Source organism: Varanus komodoensis, unplaced genomic scaffold (assembly GCF_004798865.1).
Source record: "Varanus komodoensis strain SLA01 unplaced genomic scaffold, ASM479886v1 scaffold38, whole genome shotgun sequence".
In the NCBI taxonomy this organism is placed as follows: domain Eukaryota; kingdom Metazoa; phylum Chordata; class Lepidosauria; order Squamata; family Varanidae; genus Varanus; species Varanus komodoensis.
Window position 1 is genome coordinate 4,992,192 of NW_025335909.1, and position 25,969 is coordinate 5,018,160.

General features: G+C 47.4%; 1 protein-coding gene across 1 annotated transcript in view; it reads left to right on the plus strand.

Annotated features, from left to right (window-relative positions):
• Positions 1-25,969, plus strand: part of TMEM132D (transmembrane protein 132D) — a 176,651-nt gene that overhangs the window by 35,519 nt on the left and 115,163 nt on the right. Inside the window, exon 3 of the mRNA XM_044440942.1 lies at positions 4,981-5,127. Within this exon, the coding sequence (XP_044296877.1) occupies positions 4,981-5,127 (147 nt within the window). The remainder of the gene's footprint in view (positions 1-4,980; positions 5,128-25,969) is intronic.

Consider the following 25,969-nt stretch of genomic DNA (forward strand, 5'->3'; position numbering starts at 1 on the left):
GGCCGACATCAGTTGTCTAAGTACTTTGCACCGCAGGAAACATGTGGGCCAAAAGCATAGCCCCACCCCCCAAATTTTTAAAAAAGGGCAGCTAATGTCACAAGACATGCTCCCCCCCCCACACTCCTCTCTGAGGAGTTCACCTTGCCCAGTGCAGTGATGGCTCCCAACTCAGATCGCTCTTGAATGGGCTCAGCGGATCCCTGACAGGTGAGTTATCAGTGGCTAGTCATTCCACTGGCGACAGCGTCCTTCCAGTAAGGGAGGTCATATGCTTATGTACACTGGTTACTGTAGGACATGGATGGCAGGGGGCTGGTCTGCTCAGGGCCTGCCTGTGCGTTTCTGTAGGGCACCTCCGTGGCTGCTGCCTGGGCAGAAATTGGGGTGGGTGAACTCTGCATCCAGTGCAGCTCTTCCTGAGTTCTCCTGCAGCCTCACATTCCTCTATACAATGAATAGGCACCTCTAGCTCTTTTTGGCTGTAGCTCTGATGTGCAGTGACTGGGGCTTCTGAGCTCTGTAGTCCAACAATGTCTAGAAGGCACCAGACTTTCTCGCTTGGTGTCTTCCGCAGTAGCACACAAGATACCCCTGCTACTTTGGGTTAAGTATTTGCAAAGGTTTGCATCTGCTGCAAATACAATTTCCTCCTCATCCAATCCTGTTCTGTTCAGTTGTGAATCTGATTTGCTGCTGGAGCCGTGAGGTGCCCCTTCCCTGACATATGTGTGAGGTTATCTAGCTTTCCCTGCCATGCCTGCAGAAAGTTTCCCCTCGTGATGAATAGAAAGGGACTTCTGAGCTTGTGCAGAAACGTCCCGGGGGAAATGTGAACTAGGCAGACCAGAAAATATGTACCTGACAGGAATCTCATGCTGCAGAGTCTTGGTAGGGCTGTGATTTCTTCTCCACTCATCCGTACTTCCCCTCCCCATATCTTCCTCCAAGGTTTCCACCCACCCTTTTCGTGCTGCTGCATGGCTTCTCCTCTGTTGGATTAATGCTTAAATTCTTGATGTTTGCTGATTTCCTGCACTTTCAAATACAGCAACATTTCAGGTCAAGATTTAATTATTTTTAAAGATCACTTAGTGGGACAGAAAATACGTCTTCTGAAGAGGGAAGAGGCTTGTGCTGAAGGCAGAAGGGATGCGAGATGGCATGCACAGTGGTCTTGGGTTAGAAAGGTGCAAAGTCAGATTTCAGATATTGTGAATGTGTCAGGCAAACAAATTGAGGTGCCTGCGCCTCTGTGTGTGTGTGTGTGTGTGTGCGTGCACGCACATGCTGTTTGTGACCATGTGAATTCTTTCTCTTTGATAGAAATAGACTGATGATCGATGACTCCTCTGGCACGGAGAGAGTCTGAGATCCAACATGCTGTAGTGCTTAGAAGGCTGGACCAGGACCTGGGAGTCCCAGCTCCCTGGGGGACTCTGGGGCAGTCTTTGACTTTTAGCCTGATGAAATGGAGAGGAGGGAGGGAGGGGAGCCATCTGGGGCTCTTTGTGCCAGGAAAAATGGTGGATTAAAAACATAAAATGCTTTCAATTAAACTGCAAAATGCTTCCTGTTTGGGCTTTCTTCCTGATTTGGGTGTCTTCCCAAACAGGCTCCTTCTCCTGGCTCATCTCCTTCCGAGAGCTGCCAATTAGGCCTCCTTTGCTGTCTTTTTCACATCACACGGTGCTCAGTTTGTCATACCTGTGGTTCCTTCGGGTCATTTCTGACTCTCCCCCTCTATTCTGTGCATTGTCAAGCCACTTCAAAGATGCACACTTGTCGTGCACGCGAACACACACACACAAAGAAAATCTCGATGCGATGGCAATGAAAGCACCCCAGACTTGGTCTCTGCAGTGTGCTGACAGGGCACAGGCGCCCATTGATAATGCGAAATGGCCACAGAGTTTCCAAGGAACTGCAGTCTGAGGAAAATTGCATTAGCCTTCATTCTAGAATTCATCACAGACTTTCTTGCTCTAACCAGAAATCACCAAATGCTCAGGAAGGCCAAACTTGTGGCGCAATAAAAGGAGCAGAAAGGAAGAAGAAGTACCCACTCCAAAATCTGATTTTCTTTTGATCTGTTCTCTTCTGAACTTAGGCTTACATGAACTGGCACTCTTTGGTACTCGATGAATTTCTTCTTTGTCAACTTGAATACTAGCTGACTTGATCTGCAGGGACTGGAAAGTAGTAATCCTTTGGATTTTCCAGACCTCCAAATGCTGCAATACCATTCGTGGCTCCAAAAGTGTAACTGGCAATGTATTAAAATAAATGCTTTGAAATAGAATGTATATAGAGATGTACACATAGAGAATTTGTTTAGAAATGGGTACTTGGTGACAAATACCTTCAAAGGTAAATACTTAAATAGGAAGTTAAATATGAAGCTTTTAACGAACTCAACAAAACATGACATAAACAGAACTGGGCAGGAATACTTGTGGAATCAACAAGCACCAGAAAGAGACGGCTTTTTTGCCCAAGACTATAAATGTTCTAATAGCTTGACTTTTTCGAAATGATCCATCTGAATTCTTAGGAGCAAAACAGGCAAGTTCGGGCATGACTTGATGCAGCTCTGACAAAATTCATGGCACATTGCAACCTCAAGTGAAGCAACTTTAAAGCAAAGAATTGACAGTGTTGGATCTGCTGCATGCTGTTTAATCCTGCTGAAAATAGCTTTGGCTGGAATTGCTGTGATGACTTCTGACTTACACTTTGTAGAGATATGGGTGATAACATCATTGCTAGTGGGTGGATGGACAGCCCAAGGACAAAGTTGGGATTCTTCCAGGACTGGAGCCAAGCTCTGTTCCGCGCTGGGCCTCGGTATCAGCCCCCCACGTGGTAAGGGTTGCTTTCTCACGCTGTCCCTTCCGCCCATTTCTCCTTGACTGAATGTGAATGAATGGGGGGTTGTTCCATCACATGGGCTTTTTCTGTAAGCAGGGCAATCCCATGGAGATGAGCTCTTCCTCTTGAGATGCGTAGATCCTCCTTGGTGATCTAATGCCTTGTCTGTTAGACTTCACTTCTGTTCTTTTCCATCCGGACACATAAAACCCCCAAACTCAAATGAGTTCAATTTCTCAAGAATCCAACCTGTGCATTCTGCAGTGGGCAGCTTTTCCCAGGTTATGCCTGTCCAGTGGTGGCCCAAGATTGTCCAAAGTCCTTCCTCCGGAAACATATATAGCTCTGACCCATTGTTGAGGCGATGCTGTAAAGCCGACTTACCTAGGCATTGTTTTGAATGTAAAGAACAATTACTGATTTGCACTGCTATGCAAGTTAAGGGATATATGAAAGCTACTTTAAGACATTTAAAGTATGCTATGAGCTTTTGTAAATATGCAGTAAAAATGCTACAAATAAATGAGGAAGTTGTGTTGAAAAACCCATCCGGCTGCTTCTGGGCATTGAGATGTCCAATGCTGAATAGTTCATTCTTCCGTGTATGATAATTGTTCAAGACAAGCAGCGACAACAGCTGAATGGTGGAAGCCGCAGGCCAGCGAGCCGACGAACAAGCTATAGGCAAGTCTTCTAATCCAAATGGGTTGGGAAAGGGATCCCGCGTCCTTTGTTAGGCTGGCTTGGCTCTGCTCCCACTATTTGGGTGTGCAGCTCTCTCGGGATGCTGCCAACTGTGACTTCCCTTGTAATAGTGACATCTCTTCAAGATTTGTCACTTGCAAAACCTCTCAGACTTAATTTGGACTCTGCGTAACCTGTCGTGAGCTGGGTTTTCTGGAGAGTTGTGAATGGGCACATTCTCTCAAAGAATGTGCTATGCAAATTAGGTAGATCAGGTGGTGCCATTTGTACGGGGATGTTTTCAGAAAATGCCTTATGTCTTTGTGGTCTAATTTAGCAGGATTGTGGTATTTGTGAGTCCTATTTTTAAGTGCATTTTTACGGGGAGCAATACGCCTCCGGTCTTATGACTTGAAGTATTTGGGGGGGAAATCAAAACATGCTTCATGTGATTTACATAGTATATGATGTAGATATTGTACAGGAATACTTGCAAAGAAAATTGAAGGCACTTGTAAAATGGTATGCACTTCCTTTAACTCGTTTGGCTTTGTTTTAAATGCAAAGTTGCTGAAACCGTTTACATGCCATTACTTTTAGTGACCCAACGAACCGTCCATGTTCCGCGGACTGCTGCTCATGTGTTTCAGCAGAATCCACCTTTCTTCCGCGGAGCTTGCTGTGGCACCTTCAGCTTTGCTCTCTCTACCTGCTAGGTCTATTTCACACCGAGACATATATTTATTGTAACAGCATGTATGTCCTCTCTCACAGGCTTGCTAGGCATAATCACCTGAGAGAACATTCATGACAGCTTTGAAAGGCCATGATTTTGAAGGTGCCTACATTCCGTTGGTGAATTTCCAATCGCAGAAGCACAGTCAACACAACTGCTCCTTTCTTTTTAATCCCTGCCACCAAATTCAGGGATGGTGACAGATGTGGGGACTGTTCAAGTGAGCAGCTCAACTGTAGGCGACCCCCAACCCCCAAGTCTGTGGACCACTCACCGTTTGCATCCACAAAACACTGGAAATTTCCTTCATCCTTCTCCAACTGCAGGTCTCGAGCAGCCTTAGCACATCTGAGCTTGTTCTACGCTGTTAGGAATCACAGCATCCTCAAAAACCTCCTTCCACTGTCCTCCATCTCACACGCCTCGAGGCACTGATGCCCTGAGGCTGAAAGAAGTCAAGATGAGATTCCGGCAATCAGCCTTTGGGCTCCCCCGGTGTGGGATTAGTGGAAAATGTACGGGCATCTCATAACCTCAGTCCTTTTTCTTATAACCTCCTTTCTGCGTGACATAAGCTATATCTCCTGAGTTGCTGCTTTGTTGAAGGACTAACGATAAGTAAGATTGATGGAGGCTCCAGAGATGGCAGCCCCTGCCTAAATGTTAACATGGCCTCTTGTTTCTCCCAGGGCAAAGGTCAAGAAAGGTGTGAACGTTTTCAGCATCAGAGCCAGCAACCCACACACATGGGATGTCCAGAAGAGCGTGGATTATATTGGGAAATACGCCCCGGCTGTCATATTTTGTCGCAGAAAATCGACTCCCTTGGGAAAGAGGTAGGTGTATGGCGAGCTGCTTTCTATTAGCTATTTTCAAACTCTGGGCAAGTGAATCAATGAGCTGCCCCTGGGAAGGTGAGTTACGTCGACAAGCATCTCTGGAAATTAGCTTCATCCATCATGATTGCTCTTTCTCTTGTGATGTTGTATGTGCGGTGAAGTTTGGGAAGTTCACCGGGCTCATGTGATTCATAGGAGAATGTTCTCCGACCTGTCACTTTCCCATGGGTTGGGATGACAACTTGAGCTGCTCCTGACCATGTGCCACACTGGACAGAGCAGGTAGGAATGGAAGTCTAATGCATCTGGAGGACATGGACTGGAAAGAAGCCCAGTCCCGTGAAATGGGTCTTTAAATGTAGGAGGATCTGGACCTGTAGGATTTGGAAACAGAAGCGGCCCAGTGTGAAAATCTCCCCTCTAGTGTGAGCCGGGGTTCAACCACCTCTGGAAAATGGTCCAACTTGGCATTGAGTGAACTGCTGGTCTCCAGGTTTGGTCAGAAGCCTAGCAGAGTCTCCTCCAGGATATAACTGCTAAGATACTTCCCTGAAAGGGAGCTTTTCCTTTGCCACCAATCTTGCGCAACTACATGTGCCCACAAGGGGGAGTCCACACGGACAGTTTCTGTAAAGCAGGACCTGGGTTCTCCATAGAGCTACAGGTCCTCTGGTGGGACTTCTTCTCTGGCAACCTACTTGCCTGGGGTCACAGCATTTTCAGCAGTGGTAGTTGTGTGGGTCGTGCTAACCGTTCTGATTGCCCACAATCACCTAGGTCAATACTAGGCCTGGTCCATTGTGGAAAATTGAAAGGCCAGGTAGACCTTGTTGTGTGGTATTGCTTAGAATGCCAGGCAATGGGGGGGGGGGGGGGGGGGATTTGCCTGGGGGGGGGGGGGGGGGGGGGGGGGGGGCCCAGGAGATTGCCTGAGGAGTAGGGCAGGTCAGGGCAGGGGACAGCAGAGGCAAGCCCACGTTGCTGGGCTTCTGCCGCATCCCACAAAGTTGCCAGGTGGCTGACTCCAGGGCTTCCAGAGCAGAAGGTATCCTCTCATCCCTTGTGAAGTACGCAACACTGTCCGGCAGACAAGTTCATATAGAAACGGTTGTCTCAGCAAGATAGGAAGATCTGCTGCTTTGAGTTCTCTGTGCCAGAGATATCATTTTGTGTCCCTCCTGTCCTTTTTCTCCAGTGCAGCTCTTTACCTTAATAACATTTTGTATTCATGCTTTCTAAAAATACTCAGCAGAATGGGCCTGTGGAAAAGGGAGATGGGTAAGGAAAGAGATTCTGAGACTCATGCTAGAAATCAAAGGGGGTTTCTTGTTGTTGTTATCCTTTGCTGTTTTGATAGCCTAAAGGAAATGGGAAAGGAAAGAGGAATGTATGTAAAAGGAAAGAAAGAGATCATGAGAGAGAGAGAGAAGCAGCTTTGAATTTTGGCCAAGCCTCTTGTTCAGCCTCTTCAAATTAATGGAGAGGCTTAAAGATGAGCGTCTTGCTAATTACTATCCTCAGTTTGTATCCTGAACTTTCCATGGGGAATTAAACAAAAATGCTTTCCAGGCTTCAATCTTCCATCCTTGTTAGTGATTGCTTTAATCCACATTCAGGGACCTACAACTTTTTCCCTTAAAAAAAAACAAAACCCTGCAAGGTAATGACTAATGTAGGACAATGAACCTTAAAACAATCAGCATTTCGGAAGATAGCTGTTATTGTGGCTTGTTTGTTATCACTGTAGAGCATACTCTGATTCTCTCTTGTTTTGGAGAGCTTACCCCATTTTATCCATGTTCTGCTGCTGCGATGGAACTGTCCTCTTGCAAGGACTCAGTTTCATGTATGCAGACTGAAGAATTGTCCACAATGGAAGAGTACAGAAGATCTGGATCTTCAGTGCAAATATCGCCATAGGAGTGGTTCTCCCAAGACCATAAGGTGCTCAGGGCCCAGGAGTATTCTGGGGTACACTACTAATGTTTCAGCTCAAACTGACTACATCCTTCAGTTATTAGTTCTGGTAGCACCTCAAGAAGGGAGCTGATGACTGGGTTCGGACACTACAATAACCCGCCATTAAAGGTTGAGTGTGGGTTGCCCATGCACCATGAGTGGTTGAAATGTTGGTTATTATGAACATCCAGCTGAGATAGCAAAGTGATGGTTGGTGAACAACTGATGGTTTGCAACCCTGCAAAAGACCCCCAAAGGTTGTTGGTTAACAAATCGTTGAGTTCAGATAGCAACAGCCCGTGGTTCAATGAGAACTCAAGAGTTGAGTGTGGGTTATTGTGATGTCTGAACTCAGTCAGTTATTGCTCTGTAGGGCACCTGCTTCAAGACCCTGAGGAGCTTGGACATGTGCAGCTAGGCTTGCTCACCTCTGTTTTTCTATGTTTTTTCCCAAAATGTGCACATCAGTTGTTCTTCTCTCATTGAAGGAAGTGTGCACACCTATCAGGATGCTTGTGAAGTTGGGAAGGGGATTTGAGCACCCATCCCCAGAAACAGGGCCAAAGCAATTTTCCAAATTTGTCGTTCAAAAAGTGGAGAATCCTTTGGTCATCAAGGGACTGTCCAGCAGCCATGGGATTGCTCTGCCCTGGGTGTTTGTGTGTATTGTTTGAAGTAAGCATTTTCTCCATGCATTTTGCAAAGGGACGTGTGTTGCCGAACACAGTATTTTGGCCCACAAATCTGTTGCAAGTTCTGCAATGTATGGACTTCAAGCATCAGCTGGTGTCTAAGTGCAGCTAGGCTCAGAAAGATGCCGTCTGGGTAAATCCTGATCAAACATGATCTGAAATAAAATCTTCCTACCCCGCTAATATTGGTAAATAGCTGTGGCATTGTAGTTGAAATCAGAATGGCAGTTCACTCAGTTTGCTTCTCTGTGGAGTTTATCGGTTATTTTCAAACTGTTCCTCCCCCAGATTTGCATACTATTTAATTACTTGCTCTATTAAAACAAAATCAGAAATGTGATCGCATGAATGCAAAGGTGGCAATGTTAATTAACTGGAGATTCCATGCTTTTGTGTGTTCTAATGGTTTTCTGTGGATCGGGAAACAGTGTTAATAAAGCTAACTCGCTGTGACAGGTGTAATTTCATGGATTAAAGAGACGCTCATGCCAATGACAAACAGCCAGGATGATAAGCGTCACTTTTATCAGAATTTCGAAATGTATCGCTCATTCTATTTGGAGAGGTTTTGGGACTGAAACCCGCCTCGTAACAGGATTAACATACAAATATTATCACAGGCACCCGGGTGTTTTAGAATGAATATTAACCACAAATATTATGACTTTGTATCAGAATAGCTAATTAAGCTCGTCTGTCAAGTAGCATTTGAAGTTTCCAAGCTTGGCTTGTTATCAATTTGGGACAACATTCTGGTTTTAAAGCAAAATGTTTGGTTTTTCTCACCATGTCACTAGTGGGGCTGCAAGGCTTGGAAAGAAAGCCATACTCATGAAAAAGAACCTGGGGAGAAATTATTCGGGGAGAGCAAAAAGCATGTACAGAAACAGTGCCAGGAAAACATTTGCACACCCATCAATGATGCTATATTTTAAGTGTTTCTGTTTGCTTGCTTGTTCCATGTTTTCTTTATTTTTTATATCCTGCCTTTTCTTCTGCGAGCAACCCAAGATAGTGCAGCAGCAATTGGCCCAGTGTCCCCCAGTAAGCAGCTCATTCCAAGTGGGGATGAGAACCCACATTTCTTGACCCCAGGTCAACGTGATTGCCGGCTCTGGTTGAAAAGTTCCCATCTTTAAGATGTATATTTTTTGCAAGAAATTGGCTGAACCTTTTGTGCACTGTTTCAAAAGAACTCTGCTTTTCATGCACATTTTCCTGATGTGCATATTCTGTCAAATGCATTTTTGGATACCTGTGAATCTCCTTGCAAGCTCCAAAACGTATACACCTCAGTTACAGCCCTTCAGTCTTCAAGGTGCAGATACAGTAAATTCAGATCAGAACTGAATTGAAGTTAATTCTTCACACAGCTAGGCAGGTAGCAAGACGTTTATGTGGCAGTGATGGAAAACATGACATGGAGCTCCTTAGGATAAATCCAGATTCCCAGTTGTCTGTAGGGATGTACGAGGAATTCAATATGGGGGTGGAAATCCAACGGTTTGTCAGGACTCAGGGCACAAGTTTCCAGCTGCCTGCGCTAGTGCTGGCTTTTGTGAAACAACTCATGGATTTTGTCTCTAAGATGGGCCTCAGCTTGCTGAGAGATGTGTTTGTATGAATATATATGAAACAACAAACCCCCTAAGGAAAATTGCACAAATCACACTGTGGGCACTTCTTGTGCAAACTGGAAGCTGGAAATGATGCCATTCAAGTACGATTTGCACAAATCACACAGTAACTTTGTGCAAACAGCTTGATAGTCTATCTTGGCAACTGAAGTCCACAAGGAAGAAAAAGAACTTGACTCCCTTCCTGTCACTGGACTGGAAACAGGAAGTCCACTGGCTTCCCAGTATCAGCATGTCCCTACTGTAGAGACACACGTAAGAGAGAAATGGCAGAGCACAGACTGGGCAGAGCGACGACCAGGCCAAAGAATTCTGCAGCTCAGCCCTGGCATGATTTAGCCTCGCATTTATTTTTATTGCTTGCATCGTTAGCAGCGTGCATTTCTCGTTTCCGTCCCCTGCCTTTAAATTATTTAGCATCCAGCACCAAGCTGAAGATGTGCCAGGCTTTAATGGGTCCGTTCCTTAACCTGTTGCAGCTGTGCTGACATCCCAACAGGGAGCTCTGAAGCACAAACCGAGCGCCACTTTTCCTGCATGCCGATGCATTTGGCGTAAATAAAATCCAAATGGCACCAGTGATCACATTATGTAGCTTCCTGGTGTTTATTAAAGATGTTTCATAAACGGAGACTCATATCGTATATCACAACTAATGTTGCTGTTGTGTTTCTCTTGTGGTTTGCTCTCCTGCATACTTTTGCTGGCAATATATTTCTACCAGAACAGAAATAAATTCTCCGTTTAGGGGAAATATCTGGAAAATTGCTTGAAGCAGCACAAATGCATCCTATTAGAGGTGTCCTGTCTTGAGGTGAGGAAGAAGTTTCAGTTTATTGTGATGCAATGGTCCTGAGCTTTGGGGAAGCAGCTAGCCTGAAAACTAGTTGCCAAGGTTTTCCTTCTGAGAAGGAGACAAGTCCTGGACTATCACAAATCGCTTGGCAACCCGTTTGCGCCTCCTTTGTTTTTTCCTCTAGCAGAAGCAGCTTACAAAGCAGGAACGGGCCATTTGGTATGTCAACCAAAGCCAAGGCATAATGTGTGTTCAGTGCGTCTCAAGCTTCTGGATAGTGTTTCTTTTCTTGCTCTTGATACTCTACAACCTTGGTAGTTTTCTTGAATAGCTCCTTTCTGCAGCAAGAGGACACGCACACAAAAAATCCCTCATGGGCTTGTGGTCTCAGTTCCTCAGTTGAAATCTCTGTATGCTTCATGAGGATACTAAATCTCTTAAGTCTATCTATCAAACCCAGCACTGAATACATCAGTGAAATGGATAGGATCTTTCTCATCTGCCTGTGGTAAATCAAAGATGGAATTTTTGCAATCCATTATGAGATAAAGTCTTTATTCTTTGCAAGTTTTAATTTAACTTGCTTTCTTCCGACAGGGTTTCCAGGTTTCTAACTTCCAGTCGGAATTTTTCTGAGTTGCATAAATGTCCTGAATGGAACACAGAGCAACCATCCGTTAAGTGAAAATACTGTTATCTTGACTTGTCTGAGGAAACACTATTGGATGGTCTACAAGTTAGGAGCTGGGAAACTGGTCCCAGCAGGTCAGGAAACAACATTGGCTCGTCTCCTATTTCTGTAGATGCAGTCTTATCCACCCTCCTTCCAAAGTTTCTGATAATCCCCTAGTGCTTCTTGTGTAGCATAGGGGGACCTTGCCCAAGGACAGCAGGAAACGCTGCATAAAGCAGACCGAATCCAGAAAGTAAAGGACATGGCAGACCTCAGTGAGTCATGAACACAAAGTCTGCTGGTTAAGTTACAAGAAGTAAAGAACAACCAATCAATCAGGGGGTGGGGAACACCAAAGAGGATGAGTCTGGGCTTCTAACGGAATGAAACCACTACTGTGACAGAGCAGAGCGAACATGCCACCCTTTTTATACACAGAAGACACGGGCTGAGAGGAAATTTACTCCACCTGGCTGCTTGGTAACATCCTGCCCCCACCATTGTGATCCAAACCTTTCTGATGAATCCATGGCTATTAATTAGTTTTGCACCCTATTCTGCATCTCTGCAGTCCAGTGATTTTAAAAAACCAAATAATACATTTAACCTTTACTTGCCATAGTCCCAGCCCATTGCTATTCCAACAGGTTCTACTATCAGGATATGTGGGTTGCCTGTGTGATAAACCTTTGAACAGAAGGAGCCAGTTTTCAGGAAGTACCTTTAAGTTTTGGACTGACTCCACTGCCGAGGGCATTGGGTCCTTCCGGACAGACAAGAGTTTAAAAGAGGTCTTCCTTTTCTAGTTGTACCTTCTGTCTGAACTCTGGCGTCGTCCTGCGCTGTTGGGTTATTCTTCAGTCCCACCTCTGCATTCTGCCAGCTGGTTTCCTCCATGATTCTAATGTACTCTTCAGTCTTTTGTCCCGGTTTTTGGCTCATCCCGCTGCGCCCATGGCCTTAACCCCAACACCCTCCCAGATTCCACCTTGGAATGAATCTCTCCCTGGCTCCAAGGGATGCCTCTGCAATCCATGCACCCCTTTTGGTTTCAAGTGCTGCGGAGCACCCTCCTCTTTGCATGTGGGCCCTCCAGCAAGGGTGCCATCAAGATCTTTTCGGCTCATGGAGCTGAGTGGAGCACTTCACCGAGCATCGCTATCCCTTTCATTTCGAGGCCTTCTCCAAGCAGCCCAGGCTGACCTGAATCATGCAGGGTGCACCACGCAGGATGCCGCTCTGAAGAAACACCGGTTCCTGCGTGCAATTATAATTAGCCGTACAGAGATCTATTGTGGGCAACAGCATTGAAGTTGTCCCTGTAGTTCCTGGAAAATCAGAGCCTCATTCTTTGCTGCACAGGCTGAATAATCTGCTGCAATTCTGGTCAGGGCATCTCATCCCGAGTCTGAAATATGAGCTGGCGTGGAATGAAAGGATCGGGGTGCCTCTCTTGAAGAGCACAGCACCTTGTTGACACATCGCACAAACTCTTTTCAGGCAGTACCTGCTTAAAGGGTGCACATCTCTTTGCTTGCTTGTTTTCTTAAAAACATGGAACATGGATGGAATGCATCTGCCTCAAGTTGGATTACCTTTTCCCTTAATATTTATTTTGTTCTATATTTGTTAATATCCCATCTTTTCTTCCCTGCAAGGAACCAAGTTGCTCACTTAATCTTCCTCTTCCTTTGATTTATCCTCCCAACAGGCTAGTGAGCTAGTCTGGGCTGAGAGTCAGGGAAAGTCCCCTACTGAGCTTCTGGACCAAGTAGGCACTCAGAAACCCTGATTTCTTGAGTCCCAGTCCAATGATCCAAATGCTGCATCAGCCTGGCCGTTTTTCCTGGCATTTTCCCTCTTTCAAGGAGCTCCACACAGCCCAAGCAGCCTTTCTCCTCTCCATTTTATCCTTACCACCTCCCCATGGCTCCAAAGTCCTCCACTTAGCTTCATGCCCAGTGGGGCCTACAGTGAGTCCGGCTGAATGATGTGACATTTGCATGAGAGCTTTTCATGCACCTTTTCATGAGTATGTTTCCAAACATCTGCATCCTTCACTCACATCTTGGAACGGCATGCATTCTTCTCCCATTGATGACACCATATTTCTGTGCACTTTTGAAAAGTGCACATTGTTCACGTGCATTTTTCAGATGCATTTCTTTGCTCGTTAAATCGCATTTTGGAACACACGGCTTTCGGATGCAGGTTGTATCCGAGTCTGCTTCTGGTCCTGAAAGCAGGTTTTATGCAGGGTAAAATCTGGGTCAGAAAGGAGCAACGTTGCTTTCTCATACATCCCTACCCACCCGTGTGCTCTGACAGCTGGATGCAAAGAGCTGCCCCCGTGGTGCAGCCACCAAGAGTAGAGAGAGCAACGCAAAGCTTTAGCCCTCCTCTCGGCCCAGCCAGTTCTTCCCCTTTAAAATGCTGTTTCTGCTGTTACCCTGACAAACATGTCACTTTGTTAAGCCTTGTCAAAAGCAATGGATGTAGAAGATGAGCAACTTTTGAAAGGGACTGGAAATCTCAGCTCGGTCCGATGAAACCCCTAGTGCTTTGCTTGACAGGTTACAGTTTGCCAATTCCCAGCTGCACCCAACGTAATGCTGAAATCAACCCCCATCACTCCGTGGCCACTCTGCCAATGTTCTTGTTTGTGCAACATGGAGGAAAATGACATCTCGGGCTGAATGAAATGTCAGGGTGGAAGAAGGCTCCGGACAGCCTTTCAGCTAGTCTTAGGTCAGTGCTTCCCAAATGGTGCTTTTTAAAAAATGACATTGGAGGGAAAGAGTCATTGTTGGGGGTGCTGAAGTTCAGACGTGGAGGGGAACACTCACCATGTTGGATTCATGAGTCTGAACTGAGCCAGCCTGCAGTCAGGGAAGCTCTGGCTCGGTTTAGGGTCCCCATCTTGGCAGTTTCCATCCTGCTTCCCATGAGATCCTGGTAGTAAGAGGAGAGGAAGGCCTCTGTGTGTTGGCTGCTTGCTGGGAAAGAGTGTTCTCTGAGCTGTTGAACTCCCTAGGCTGGATGTATCATGCCCAGGTTTCTGCTCTCAGAAGACGTGTCCGTCTGAAGGAACCTGAGATCAGGGCACCCAACCTTGCTAACAAGTCTATTGTCCAGGGTGTCTCATGCCTGGGGTGAGCTGGAATGCTCGAGGCACCAGGTCTGGAGCAACAGAGACTTCCCAGGAGTACTTGCGGGGGCATCTCACCTTTGCTTCTGCCATAACATATTTGAGGAGTTGAAGGGGGTATTGGTGGGGCAGGTGTCAGGGGCTCTCAAAGGAGCTGAGAGCTCATCACTCAGGGAGAAGAATCAGGTTGATACTTTGGGGAGCATGAATTTTGGGGCTGTGCTCTCAAAACCCCCTAGGTTTTAATCAGTCTCAGTTAATTTGGAGACAATCCAGTAAGGCTGCTTGTAGTCCTCTAAATTCAAGGGTAGCGGGCCTACAGCGTACCATGCACGGAGACAAAGGACCCCTCTGCTGGTTTCTGTTTGAGAGGATTGCCTATCCTGATACTTCAGTCTTGCACCGGGGGGTAGTGGGGGGGTATTTAAGTGTGTGCAAGGCAGGGGGTTGCCTTTGTGCAGAGGTGCAACTTGATCATTGCCTTCATGATAAGTGACAGCAGCAATTTCAAGAACAAATGCGAGGTATGGAGCCTTCCTAGGACCAATCTGGGCCGCAAGTGGGGTTCATCAATTCCTCCCCTGCACCTTCTACCCGCTCTCCATGTTTCATTGTTTGAAAAAAGGGCTCCTGTGAAATGTGTCTTGTTTTAAGGAAACCGAGAAAATAATCCTTTGCTCTGGCTGTTTGGATTACACTTTATTGATCTGCTTGTTGCTGTTATGTAGAAGGGTTGGCAGGGAGGGAGCCAAGCAAGGCAATATCCCGGGGGTTTCTCCTGCAAAGAGCCGCCAAGATTTGACTGGCAATGGGGGTGGGACGGGGTAGTTTTGGACACCCCCTGTGCACACAACTCTAGTCCTAAATGGATGATGAAAGGGGCAAATAGCAATCATTGCATCTGCCTCGAGTTGGAGTTGAAGTGGGCTGGTCTGGATCTCCAGAGGTTCTTGAGTTCGAACTCTGCCCGGGTGAGCTAGTGCCCGTTCCAGATTTTTGAGAGCCATCGGGGACGACAGTCTTCACAGGCTGCCTACCTTAGTGGGCCTACCTTCTCACAAGCATTGTCACCAGCTGCTCTTGGTCCTCCTCTTTCATAGCTTTGCACGGCAGGCAGGCAGGCAGGGAGCCCGGGGCCCACAGCACTTCCCGATCTTCTCAATACCATCATCGTTAGGGCCAGACCCAAGGGAGTGAGCAGGTTGGAACGGCAAAGAGGAGGAGCAAATCCTGGGCAGCTCCCAGCCCTTGCTGGGTTGTGGTCCCTCGCAGGTCCCAGTCATGCCTGCCCTGGATCCCTGCCCTGTGTTTCACTCCAGTGTGGGAATTATTGGCTTGGGGCTTAGGAGAAACTTATATTGAACGTCCTTTCAAGGTGGTTCCATGAAGGATGGAAAAATGGCATCTACCCTGGATCCAAGCAGCAAGGCCCCCCGTTCCCATCCTACCCCCAAAACATCCAGACTTGTGCTTTGGTTCCTTAGGACTCCTTGAGCTTGCTCCTCAACCCGGCCCTGGCGAGTCCCACAGTCCCGCCTTGTGGCTCACTCCACAGCCCCGCTTCTTGGCTTGCTTGGGGGTCATGCTTGCTACTTGGGCCTGCCCCTTGGCTTGCACCATGGCTCCTGCCTCTTGTCTTCCAGCTCACCACAGACAGCTGCCCAGGCCTGAACCCGGACACATAGGTGGGACTTACTGTGTAGGAGCAGCAGTTTCCTGGTGGTGCCACTTCCACCCCCACTGATCCCAACCACCTCAGAGCCCTCCTCTCCCCACAGGGACACACTATGCCCCCTTCAGCCTCACACTACATTTTGATGTAGCACCTCCACATGCACAGCAGGGGAAGAGCAGAAATGCCCCCCCCCCAGCCCACACACGCACCCCAACCCCACATGAGATGCAAGCTGTCTAGGTCAGGCTTTCGCCTCCAATCCACTTCCGTCCACATCATCTCCGAACGGGCCAGGTAGCTCTCTGTGGTGACCAGGAGGTCTGCTCCACCTTGAACGGCACCCTGGTCTTGCTTCTGGAGGGCCACCTGAGCATGGCTGCATTTCATGTGACGGTTCAGGATCCCTGCCTAGGTCACATTGCCGGGGAAGAGAGCAGTGGCCCTGGAATAGCATGAGGTGCCCGGGCCGATTTCAGAAGCCTTCTGCAAGTGGTCAGTTCAGAATACTCATGGGAACCATCAGTCTCTCCCTTGGCTTCCCACTGGATGGGAAGGAGGGGAGACACACGGAGAGAGCGTGTCTGTGTGTGTGGCAGGGGGACCATAAAAACAGAAGAAAACTTGTGCATGTCGGCACATGACCCCTAACAGATTAACCCTGAGAGATGTCTAGCCCTGCTGAGAGAGGAGGAGAAAGACTTTTTACTTCCTCGCCTCCCTCAGTCTTTCTCCCATTTTTTTCCCCAAGTGAGAACAGGTAACGAAATGGCATTTCAAAGGGGCCTTGGGAGCACATGAATATTTAATATCAGCATTTTTATTTTTACCTGAGTAGTTATCCAGTTTAATAAGCGTCATAGAGAGTACTGAGCGGGAAGACGTTTTTTCAAAGTTCTGTTCTTTCTTTTTTCATTGTTCTTTCTTTTTCTTTTCTTTTTGTCTGTGTGCATTTCTCTCCCACCTCTTTCGCGCTCCCTTTCTCTTGCATGGTGTTGCCATAAGCAAGACGACTGGGAATTAGTGTCCTTGCATCTTGGAGAAAGCTCTTGGCATGCAAGACTACTGTTTTCCACGTTGGAGATGTTGCTACTGAGCTGTGTTGTTTTTGAAAACGGTTTGGTTTGTGGTGCCAAGTATCAGATTGAACTGGGTCAGCTCCACCTTGGAGACTAACAAGCACATCTTAAGCTCCTTAAGGGAAGAACCTGGCTTCCAGAGAGGCTGCACCAGTCTTGGGGCTGACTCTGCACTGAGCTAACCCACCTTAGCTGACCCTCCGCTGAAGTCAAAGAAGCACGTTAATCATGACAACTTAGGTCCTCTTGATTTCAAAGGGGAGTCCGTTCAAGTGGATAGTCTGGATCGAACCCTCGTTTTGATTAGCCTACTTGGAAAGCTTCCCAGAGATGGTGTAAGAAATTATGGGCTTCCCTTGATTAAAGTGAAGGAGATTGTGGTCTTTCAAACTGACCTTTGAGAAAGACTTTGTCCATCTACTTTTCCCCCTCTAATTTTCCCCTGCATATTTGGAAGGAGAAATTGTACTGTAGCATGTTAGAGATGCTGAGGATTACCTGCATTTAGTCAACACATCCATCCAGGGAGTGTAGACATGGTGAATTCTTCTCCAAATACAAGCCAAATAAAACTCTTCTACTATCCCTGGCTTGTTTCCACTTGAAGCATTTCCTTAATGGAGCTTCTTTGCTCTACTGTGGGTCAAGCTAAACCTTGGAAACAGAGCGGTGGACCTTTTTTTTGCATGCGGACCAAGTTGGATTCCGAGCAAGTTCTCAGTGGTGGTTGGGGTCCAAGGCACCCATGGGGGTGGTCCAAAGGGAAAAGTGTCAGGGCAATGCCTTGAGTTTTGGGAGAACCATTCCATGTTACAGAATGGAGAAAAACGCATATTAGGAACAGATTTATTTGCCCTTGGGGGAAAGGGGTGGATCCAAGAGAAGGATCCAAGAGAAGTGGCCTTCTGGGTAATGGTTGGGGGCAGAATTAGGCCCACTGGTGGGAAGAATTGGTCCCCTGGCCTAAGGATCTTCAACCCTGCCTTTCATTCAGCATCATAGATGATTAATCCTTTTTCGGGGGGGTGGGGGTATAAGGAAATCCTAAATAAGCATTTGCTCTATCAGTCTTAAAGTGGGAGAATTCGTACAAGAGGCTCTTTTCCCCCAGCCAGTGACTCCTTTCGGTCCCACTGCTTTCTTCATCCCCCTGTCCCCTTCCCCTGGCCTTCAACCAAATATTTCTCCCGTGCTCCTTCTCAATTCTGACTCTGGAGAATGAGTTGCAGCTGTAATGTGTAATTTCTGATATGAGATTTCCTACGTGACGTGACTCTTGCTTCAATTTTTGCCTTTATTTCTGCCCCCCGCCACACACGCACACACACTCCTGCTGAGGATGGAGCTTGTCTGATTGTATGCCTTCGCACCTTCAAGGAGCAGTGTGAGAACGTTAGGGCAGATAATGATAGAGGCCTTCAGAATTGCATTTTTCACAGAGGAGGAGAGAAAGCGGGCTGAATGGGTATGCTGTGACGTCAAGTGCTGAAGCTACAGAGCTGCACTTGTCACTTTGTTATGTACGAAGCGTCATTAGACGCATCCTTCATTTGTTTCTTTCAGAATTGGATGAGATTGAGCCTGCTACCCAGGAGAGTCTGAGCTAGTCGTATATTCTAATAGTGAACTCATTCTCCAAGGTTGACCTGAATGTATTCAAATTGGCACTATCCTTGTGCAAACATCGAACACATTGGCAGACTCTGTCAAACTCTGAAATAGGCAGGAATGTGTGCAGATCTCCCCCCGGAGCCTAATGAGAATGGAACATGCTCAGTGACTAACGGATGCTGTTTGTCTGTTACAGAAAAGTAGGGTTGAAGGAGAATGTATTGGAGTCGCATGGAGGAGGGTATGGCTGGCTGACACCCTGAACAGGATGTGATTTTTTGTTGCTGTTGTCGTTGCGTGGTGCCAGAAGAGAGAAATGCCAGAGTTTCGTATGATATACATTTTGGCAACCTGTTTTCCTTGTGCCATATTTGTGAACTGCTCAGATGGCTTTTGATGGGGAAGGGGAAATGGAAAGGGGAAAGGGAGCCATCCAACCCAGATCAAACCTAGAATCTTCTGTGTTCAGGTTATAAGTGCTAATATTGAGCCATAGAAACACTAGTTTCAATAACACTAAAACATTTTGAGCTTCTTGTCAAGAGCTCAGGGAGATGAGGTTTTTATTTAGTTTGCACAAACAGCTACAGCATAACTCTTCTTCTTCTTTTCTTTGTGTACCAAAAGCTTTCTTCTTGCAGAGCACAGAAGCACCATTATTTTTCCATTATCAGAGTGGAGGCTCTCTCTTTTCTTCCCTGCTGCCTTTTTGAGAAGGAAAGTAAGAAAGCAAAACCCAAACTTCTCTGTGTGTAATTTTCATTCCAATTAGGCATAGTCGAAGTAGCAAATATTGTACCTGGAAACTGACTAATTGCAAAATCTTTCCTCTGAGACTCAACTTCTTGTTAATTGCTGAAGGCAATTAGTTTTCGTCTGAAAAGATGCTCAGCTTCTGGCTTCTGTTGTGTGTGAAGCTAACCATTCAAGTGAAGCTGACTCTGAGGGTTTGAGTGAGTCAAAGGTATTAAAAATAAACTGTTTGTCTGTATGCATGATCTCAGAATGTAGCAAATGAGCATAGATACTTTCTGGAGTTGGGTATCACAGCTGCAATATATTTTCAGTCCAGGTAGTTTGGAGCATGTACCCAAACAGATGGTACCTCCTCTCCCTTTCCATCTTGGGACCTGCAAGGCCATTTCCCCTCACAGGTTAGTCAACAATCGGTCAGGACCATGGACAGCTCACAGCAAGTCTCATGCAAGCTCAAACCACATACCAGGAAAGTAAAGTGCTAGGAATTTTGTTGAGGTTCTAAGCCTAAGCCTGGAAGCTGGGTAGGGTTGATGTGTCCTTCAGTGAAGGGTGTATATGGAACGCTCCCTCCTTTGTGGAAGCCTGTTTGAGAGTTACAAAGGTGGCATTGTGTGATGCAGGATGGAGCTCTGATGGTCCAGTGGCAGAACATTTCTGGTGGTGCAAACAGGGCTGGAGAAGAAATAAGTGGAGGTCCTCCAACGTGGAAAGCTGGTGTGCTGCAATGGTCTGGATGTTGGGACGGGGCGTGGGAGATCAGGGTTTGCATCCCGCTTGCCCACGGAGTGCACTGAGTAGCCCTGGGAGAGTTACCAGAGGAGGCTCATGGCTTCAAAGTCAGTAGAGCCAAGCAAGGCTCAGGAGCATGAATAGGACCTTCGAAGTTCAGGCTGCAGCCTGGATTGGGTACACTACCCCACTGACATTGCAGCCACTAGCAGCCTCTCCCAGGTGCTGAGTTTCAGCCTTACCTACCTCACAGGGTTGTTGTGTGGAAGGTGGGGAGGACGGAGCACATCAGCTGCCTTAGCAAAATGATGGGATGTGAATGCAAGGTTGCCAGTCCATTGATCAAGTTTTGTGGTGCTTGGCCTACTGATCCTGTGCCTTTGGGCGTGACCTTTGAACTGCTTGTCTGGGCGCAGGTGAGTGCATGCCCACCCATCAGAATCCTGTACGTGTGGCTCCACCAATCGGATCCCCCCAAAAGCGTGGGAGCTCCCCAGGTGTGGTCTGAGGGCATAGGATGCATCTGCTTTTGACCTGGCCCTGAGCACAGGCATCACACGCGCTGCAACCAGATGTTGCAGGGTGAAGTACTCCGCTTCAGGATTCCAGCTGCTTGGTGCCACTGCCCCCTCCAAGATCATGTGGCTCCATGCCCACACTGACCCTGTTTTGTGTTCTTTGGGTTGCTGGGGATTCCTGCTCCATTCCCTCTCCCCAGGCTATTCGTGTGGGTACTTCAACCAGGTGTGAGGTCCTTCCAAGCTTGCGGATACCCCCTCATGTGCACAGGTGTTGCTGCTTTAGCTACAGCTATGGCACCCACAGCCCGGGCAATGCCAGGCTCAAAGGAGAGAAAGACTGAAGGTCGGTATTAGTACGCTGCACTTATCCTGCCTTTTTCCATTTGCAAGAAACTCCAGGCAGCTTGTAACGTCCTCCTCTGTTTTATCCTCACAACAACAGCTCCATGAGGTAGGTTAGGCCAAGAGAAAGTGACTGGCCCAGTGAGCTTCCTGGTCAAGAGGAGACTAGATTGGACCTCCAGGCCTCAAGTTCAACACCCTAACCAATATGCCGCGCTGGCTCACCAGGAAGAGAAGACCAGCAGCGCTTGCGAGCATTGTAAACCACTGAATGCCTCTCGGTTTTGAGGCAGACTCTTCAAAGGTGCTTTTGTCTTCGAATAAGCATTTGCAATCCTTTAGGTGCACATCTTGCAACACAGCGGGCGGAGGCTGCATTCAAACGGAAGCACAGCGCTGGCCTTCATCTTTTCCCCGTGCAATCTTTCTTGGGGGTGTGGGTGGATGATGATGCCAGTCGTGGCAAAGCAATTGTTCCCCTTGTTTCAGCAATCATCCCTCAGACAAGCCAGAACTGGCTTCCCGAGGCAGGAATGGAGATGGACGCCTGTTGTCTCACCCTTCCAAAATGAAAAGAGCTGTTTAGCAAGAGTGTCTCGGGGGGATGCGGGCAGAGGAAACATGCTACAACCTGGAACAGGAGCCCCTTGAAAGAGTTGCTTCTGGCAATAGTTAGTGTCAGTGTTCATTCTTTGAAGTTGGTTTCATGCTCCTTGCTTGTGCTTGCATAAGTGCTTGGAGCTAAAAGCAATGCCTGCGCTAAATGTTTTCAAGGATTAGCTTTCCTTACAAAATTGAGGAGGTTCACCCCCCTTTTCTTTTTGGATCTTAATGTTACTTCATAAGAGGGGGAGACTCACAGCAGGAGACCCTCTAGGCAAGGTAAGTAGCTCTAACGGGCTACGGCACAGGGCCTCGCCTTTTGCATTATCAGCTCAGGATCCTGACTGTAGAATCCATGATGGAAGTATCTGGAAGGGCAGCTGGATTCTCTCCAGTCTCCTCAGTTAGGAATGTGGGAAGGATCCAGTGAAGGGGTGGAAAGTCTGATGGATTTTCCCAACTGGGTCTCACGGGTTCTGTCCAGTCAGCCCTGTGCTGGTCTTGACTTGATTTGTTCCAGAGTGAGACTTCTGTTTCTAACACATGGAGCATGATTTGCTTTTTTAAAGAAAAGTTGGAGCAATTTAGGCAGCATCTGCACCTGCACCCCTCAATTGGTGCAGATTGGAGGGAATGGCACCACATTGGGCAAAACTGCAAAGCTGAGGCCAGCATTTTGCACGCATCTGGAACTGAAAGCCAGGAAGGGGGATCTGTCCACCTAGTCCCAGCATGTGCTCTAAGCTCACGATCCAATCTGAACTGAACACTGAATTCATAAGACTTCGAGGCAGGTGTGCTGCAGATCTGAATTTTGTCCAACAGACTGACTAAACTCTGAATTTCGGCAGCCTGGCAGCTTGCACTGTGATTGTTTCGAGCCAGGAAGTTGGATATCTCCAAGGAGATAATCTGAACTGGGACAGGAGAGCCATTCAGCCAGAATCCTGGGGAGATTCCAGGAGACTGACCCCTTCATCAGGGGCCCTTTGAAATCCAAGTGCACGTCTTCCCGAAGCAGCTTTCTAGGTGTGTCTGAAGTGCCAAAGAAAGTGAACTGAAGTGAAGGCCAGTTCACTTCTCCGCCTTCCTTCCTTTCTTTCACGTTGGTTCAATACACACAGAAAATGAACAGGCAAGTGAATCTTGAAAAGGAAACAAATAAGCAGTTAAATGCTGTGTACAAACTCCTGCTGACATCTGGGACTATTATAATCTAGGGCTAAGTGACAGGTTATGGAAAAGGTTAACTATTGCCCTGTGAGCTGGGCTCTCCACAGGATTGGATGTGTTTGTAGCTATATTTAAACTTCAAAAAGAGGGTTTTATTCTGTTTTCTTCCTCCTCCCTTCCTGGCCTAGAAAACAGACTGCAAAATGGGGTTTCCTAGGCGTAGGGTTGATAACAATCTGAAAACAAGGCGGGGAAAGAGAGGGAGAATGGGGAATCTACTATAAAATAACGCTGGCATGCAAACCTACAGAGCAGAATGTTATGAGCAAGACGGAGCGAGAGAGTACATATCCATTCTAAAATTAGAAAGCCAATTTGTCTTTTAAGCCTGGGGAACACGCGGCATTACATGCCCTTGGAAATTAGGAGCAAAACAAGCTGTGTCGAGCTCATCTGCTACGCTACACCTTGGGGGCAGCATCCGGAGCCAAGTCAGACAGTGTTTCTCTAGTCTGCCATGGCCCTTTTGCAAGAGGCAGGAGAAGGGATGCTTTTGGGGGTAGGCAGATGAAGGAGAAGGGCCTTTTTCAGTTGAATAAATGATGCCTGAAAGACGTAAGACAGAGCCAGTTTGGAAGAAAAGCTGGGTTATTCTTTATTAAACAGGATTTAATATGTGGATCATGGGTTTTTAGAGGTAGGGGATTCCAAAATTGCACTGAAAAGCCAGATGTTCCTCACCTTCTGGGTGTCATGACCCTTTCCCTCCATGAATAGAAGAGCAGCTGGGGGGTGGGGGTGGAGATATTTTGGTCAGGAAAAGTCCTGCTGTGGAAGGACCGCGTACCCCTTTCTCTCCAGTCATTGTTATGGTCAGATGAGCAACCTGCTTTTCTCCCACTAGCTCTGAACAAGAACAGAGAAAGGGTCAAGCTTCAGACCTTGAATTGGACTTGGAAGCATGTAAGAAGATGGTGCAGGTGGGCCAGGATTGGTGTTATGAGTCCAGCCCTAGTCATTAGTCCAACGGGCGCATTTTTCACAAGCTGCAGCTTCTGAATCATCTTCAAGGGCAACCCTAGGCAAGTAACCTGCTCACAGGGCTGTTGCGGTGAGGACGCGATGGTGAGCAGGAGAGCTTTGTAAGCTGCTTCCCTTTCCTTGCAAGAGGAACAGAGGAGGGATATAAATATAACAGTAACCAGAGAGCTGGGACAGTAATTCATCTGTTGCATATGTCTAGATCGGCAGTCTCTTGCTTCAGCAGATGCTCATAGATGCTCATGAGGTTGCGTACATGATGGGATAGTAGGACTACAAAACCCATGTTGCACTGCAAGCATGAGGGCAAAATAATCACTGCAGCAGGCGATGGATCAAAATGTCAGAAAATCAGCGATATCACAATGGCAGTGTAAAGAAAATGGGCTAAATTACAAAACGGGTGGGAAAATGGTCTGCCGAACTTGGGGCCAACCAGACGGGATTAAAGCAAAAACAAAAATGGCATTCTGCCAACAAGCTTCACACCCATGCTTCCTCTGACCAGTCAAACAAACCCTGAAGAGAGGGCACTTAAATTGTCATGAAACCTGGAGGTTTATCTTGCCCACCCATTCTGAGAATAATTTGTTTTCAAAGTTAATAACCAAAATGCATTCAGCTTCTGTAGCTGTTCCCATTCAATAGCAAATTGCTTTTATTGTCAGACCTACAAATTTGGGTCTCGTAATCAATATTGCCATTTCATGAGCTATCCATAAAGAGCCTCCAAGAAGCAGCATTGCTTTGATTGTCAGCGAATAAAGATTGATCGGTCGCCACTTTCTTCGCTATGCACTCCCTGCCGATTCTCCACCAAACCCCCTGCCATGCCTGTGCTTCCACCCGTCCCTCCTCCAAATCAGGAAGTCAATACTGTTTCTCCACTTATCTGTTGAGCACTTTTTCCTGGTGTACCATCCCAATTAATATGTTAAAGAGGGTGAGCAGGTAGGCGAGGCAATCCTTTGAAGTTTCCTGTTGCAAAGCCACTCTGCCATATGCATGAAATCAGAATTATTCCAGTTGCCTCCCATCTTTCTGACTTTCTCCTGTATTTTGAGCAGAAACAGAGACTGGTGTGGAATAGCATTCCTTGTCTTGAAAAGTCTCCATTCCTAAATCGTGCTGGATCTAGTCGGATGCTTTCAGTCGTCAGCGGCTGATGAGGACCATAAGCGACAGGGTTGTGGCAGAGCCCACCGTGCAAACATCAGAGGTCCTGGGGTCAAGGGTGGATGCCAAAAGTGCCAGGTCTTAATGCGTGGAAGTCCTTGAACTCCAGGGCTTATATGCATCCAGTGGCTGGACCACGGTGTCCATCAGTGCTGTGCCTTTCCCCACGCAGTTTACCTAGATGGCCTCAGAACTTCAGGAGGAGGAGACAGACACCAGGAGGACACCCTCCCAACACATCCCCTTCCCCCTGATGGGGTTCATTCCATGCTGAGTGAAGGGGATGGGGTGGGACTTGGCCTTCAGAGTCCCAGTGCTGAAATGCAGGGCCTTGGTGCTGGGACCCCCAACAGCCCTGTAGTCCTCCAGAAAAAGCTGGTGGGCTGGAGGATTGTGTGCTAAGATGGATCAACCACTGCACCGGTTCAGGGTGAGACGACTTCATGCACGAGTCGGACTGAGCTTCAGGGGGGAATTTGGCAAACCCGTTTTGCTGATTCTCCTACCTCTAGTGGAGCGGTTGCGCAGAATTGCCTCGCTGGTCCCGGCCAACCAGGCTGTGGCCAACCAAAGGCCCCCTGGAGCTCACAGCTAAGCATGGGTTGTCCCCATTGCTTTCCCCTCACATTCTTCCCAACACATTCTTTCCCCGTGTGTTGGGAAGTTCTGGGTCCGTGTGCGGGTGCTCTGTGTGTACAGCCAACATAGGCATGGTGCTGGTCGTGATGCCTCATCCCACAGCCCGGCTTCATTTCTGCCTGCTTGCCACAGTCCGGCCGGGACACAGATGAAGTCTATTTCTGGACAGACATTCCACTAGGATGCCAAGGTTTACTGCTTGGGGTAGACCGGTCCTCCAGAAAGCTCGCCAGTCCCTTTAAAGCCATCCCAGGTCTGGTTTGCGAGCTGTATGTTGACTCGGTGCTCAGTGGCTGGCCATGGAACACGTCCGTTAACACAATCCAAGCACACTGTGTTCCACATGCACAGACAGTCTGTTTATTGCAACTGAAGGACTGCATTTCCTGTTTGCCTTTTATAATTATGCTACTTAGGAGACAATGTGGATGAAGGAATAGGAGGTGGAAAGAGATGAAAGCAAGCCCTTGAAGGGAAGGGGCAGCATTGTATCGGGTTCAGACTGCAGCGCAATCCAGCCTGATTTTCAGTTCTAAAGCTTTGACGTGAGCCAGGACACAACAATCCTTTGGGGGGCTGGTTTTTGGTG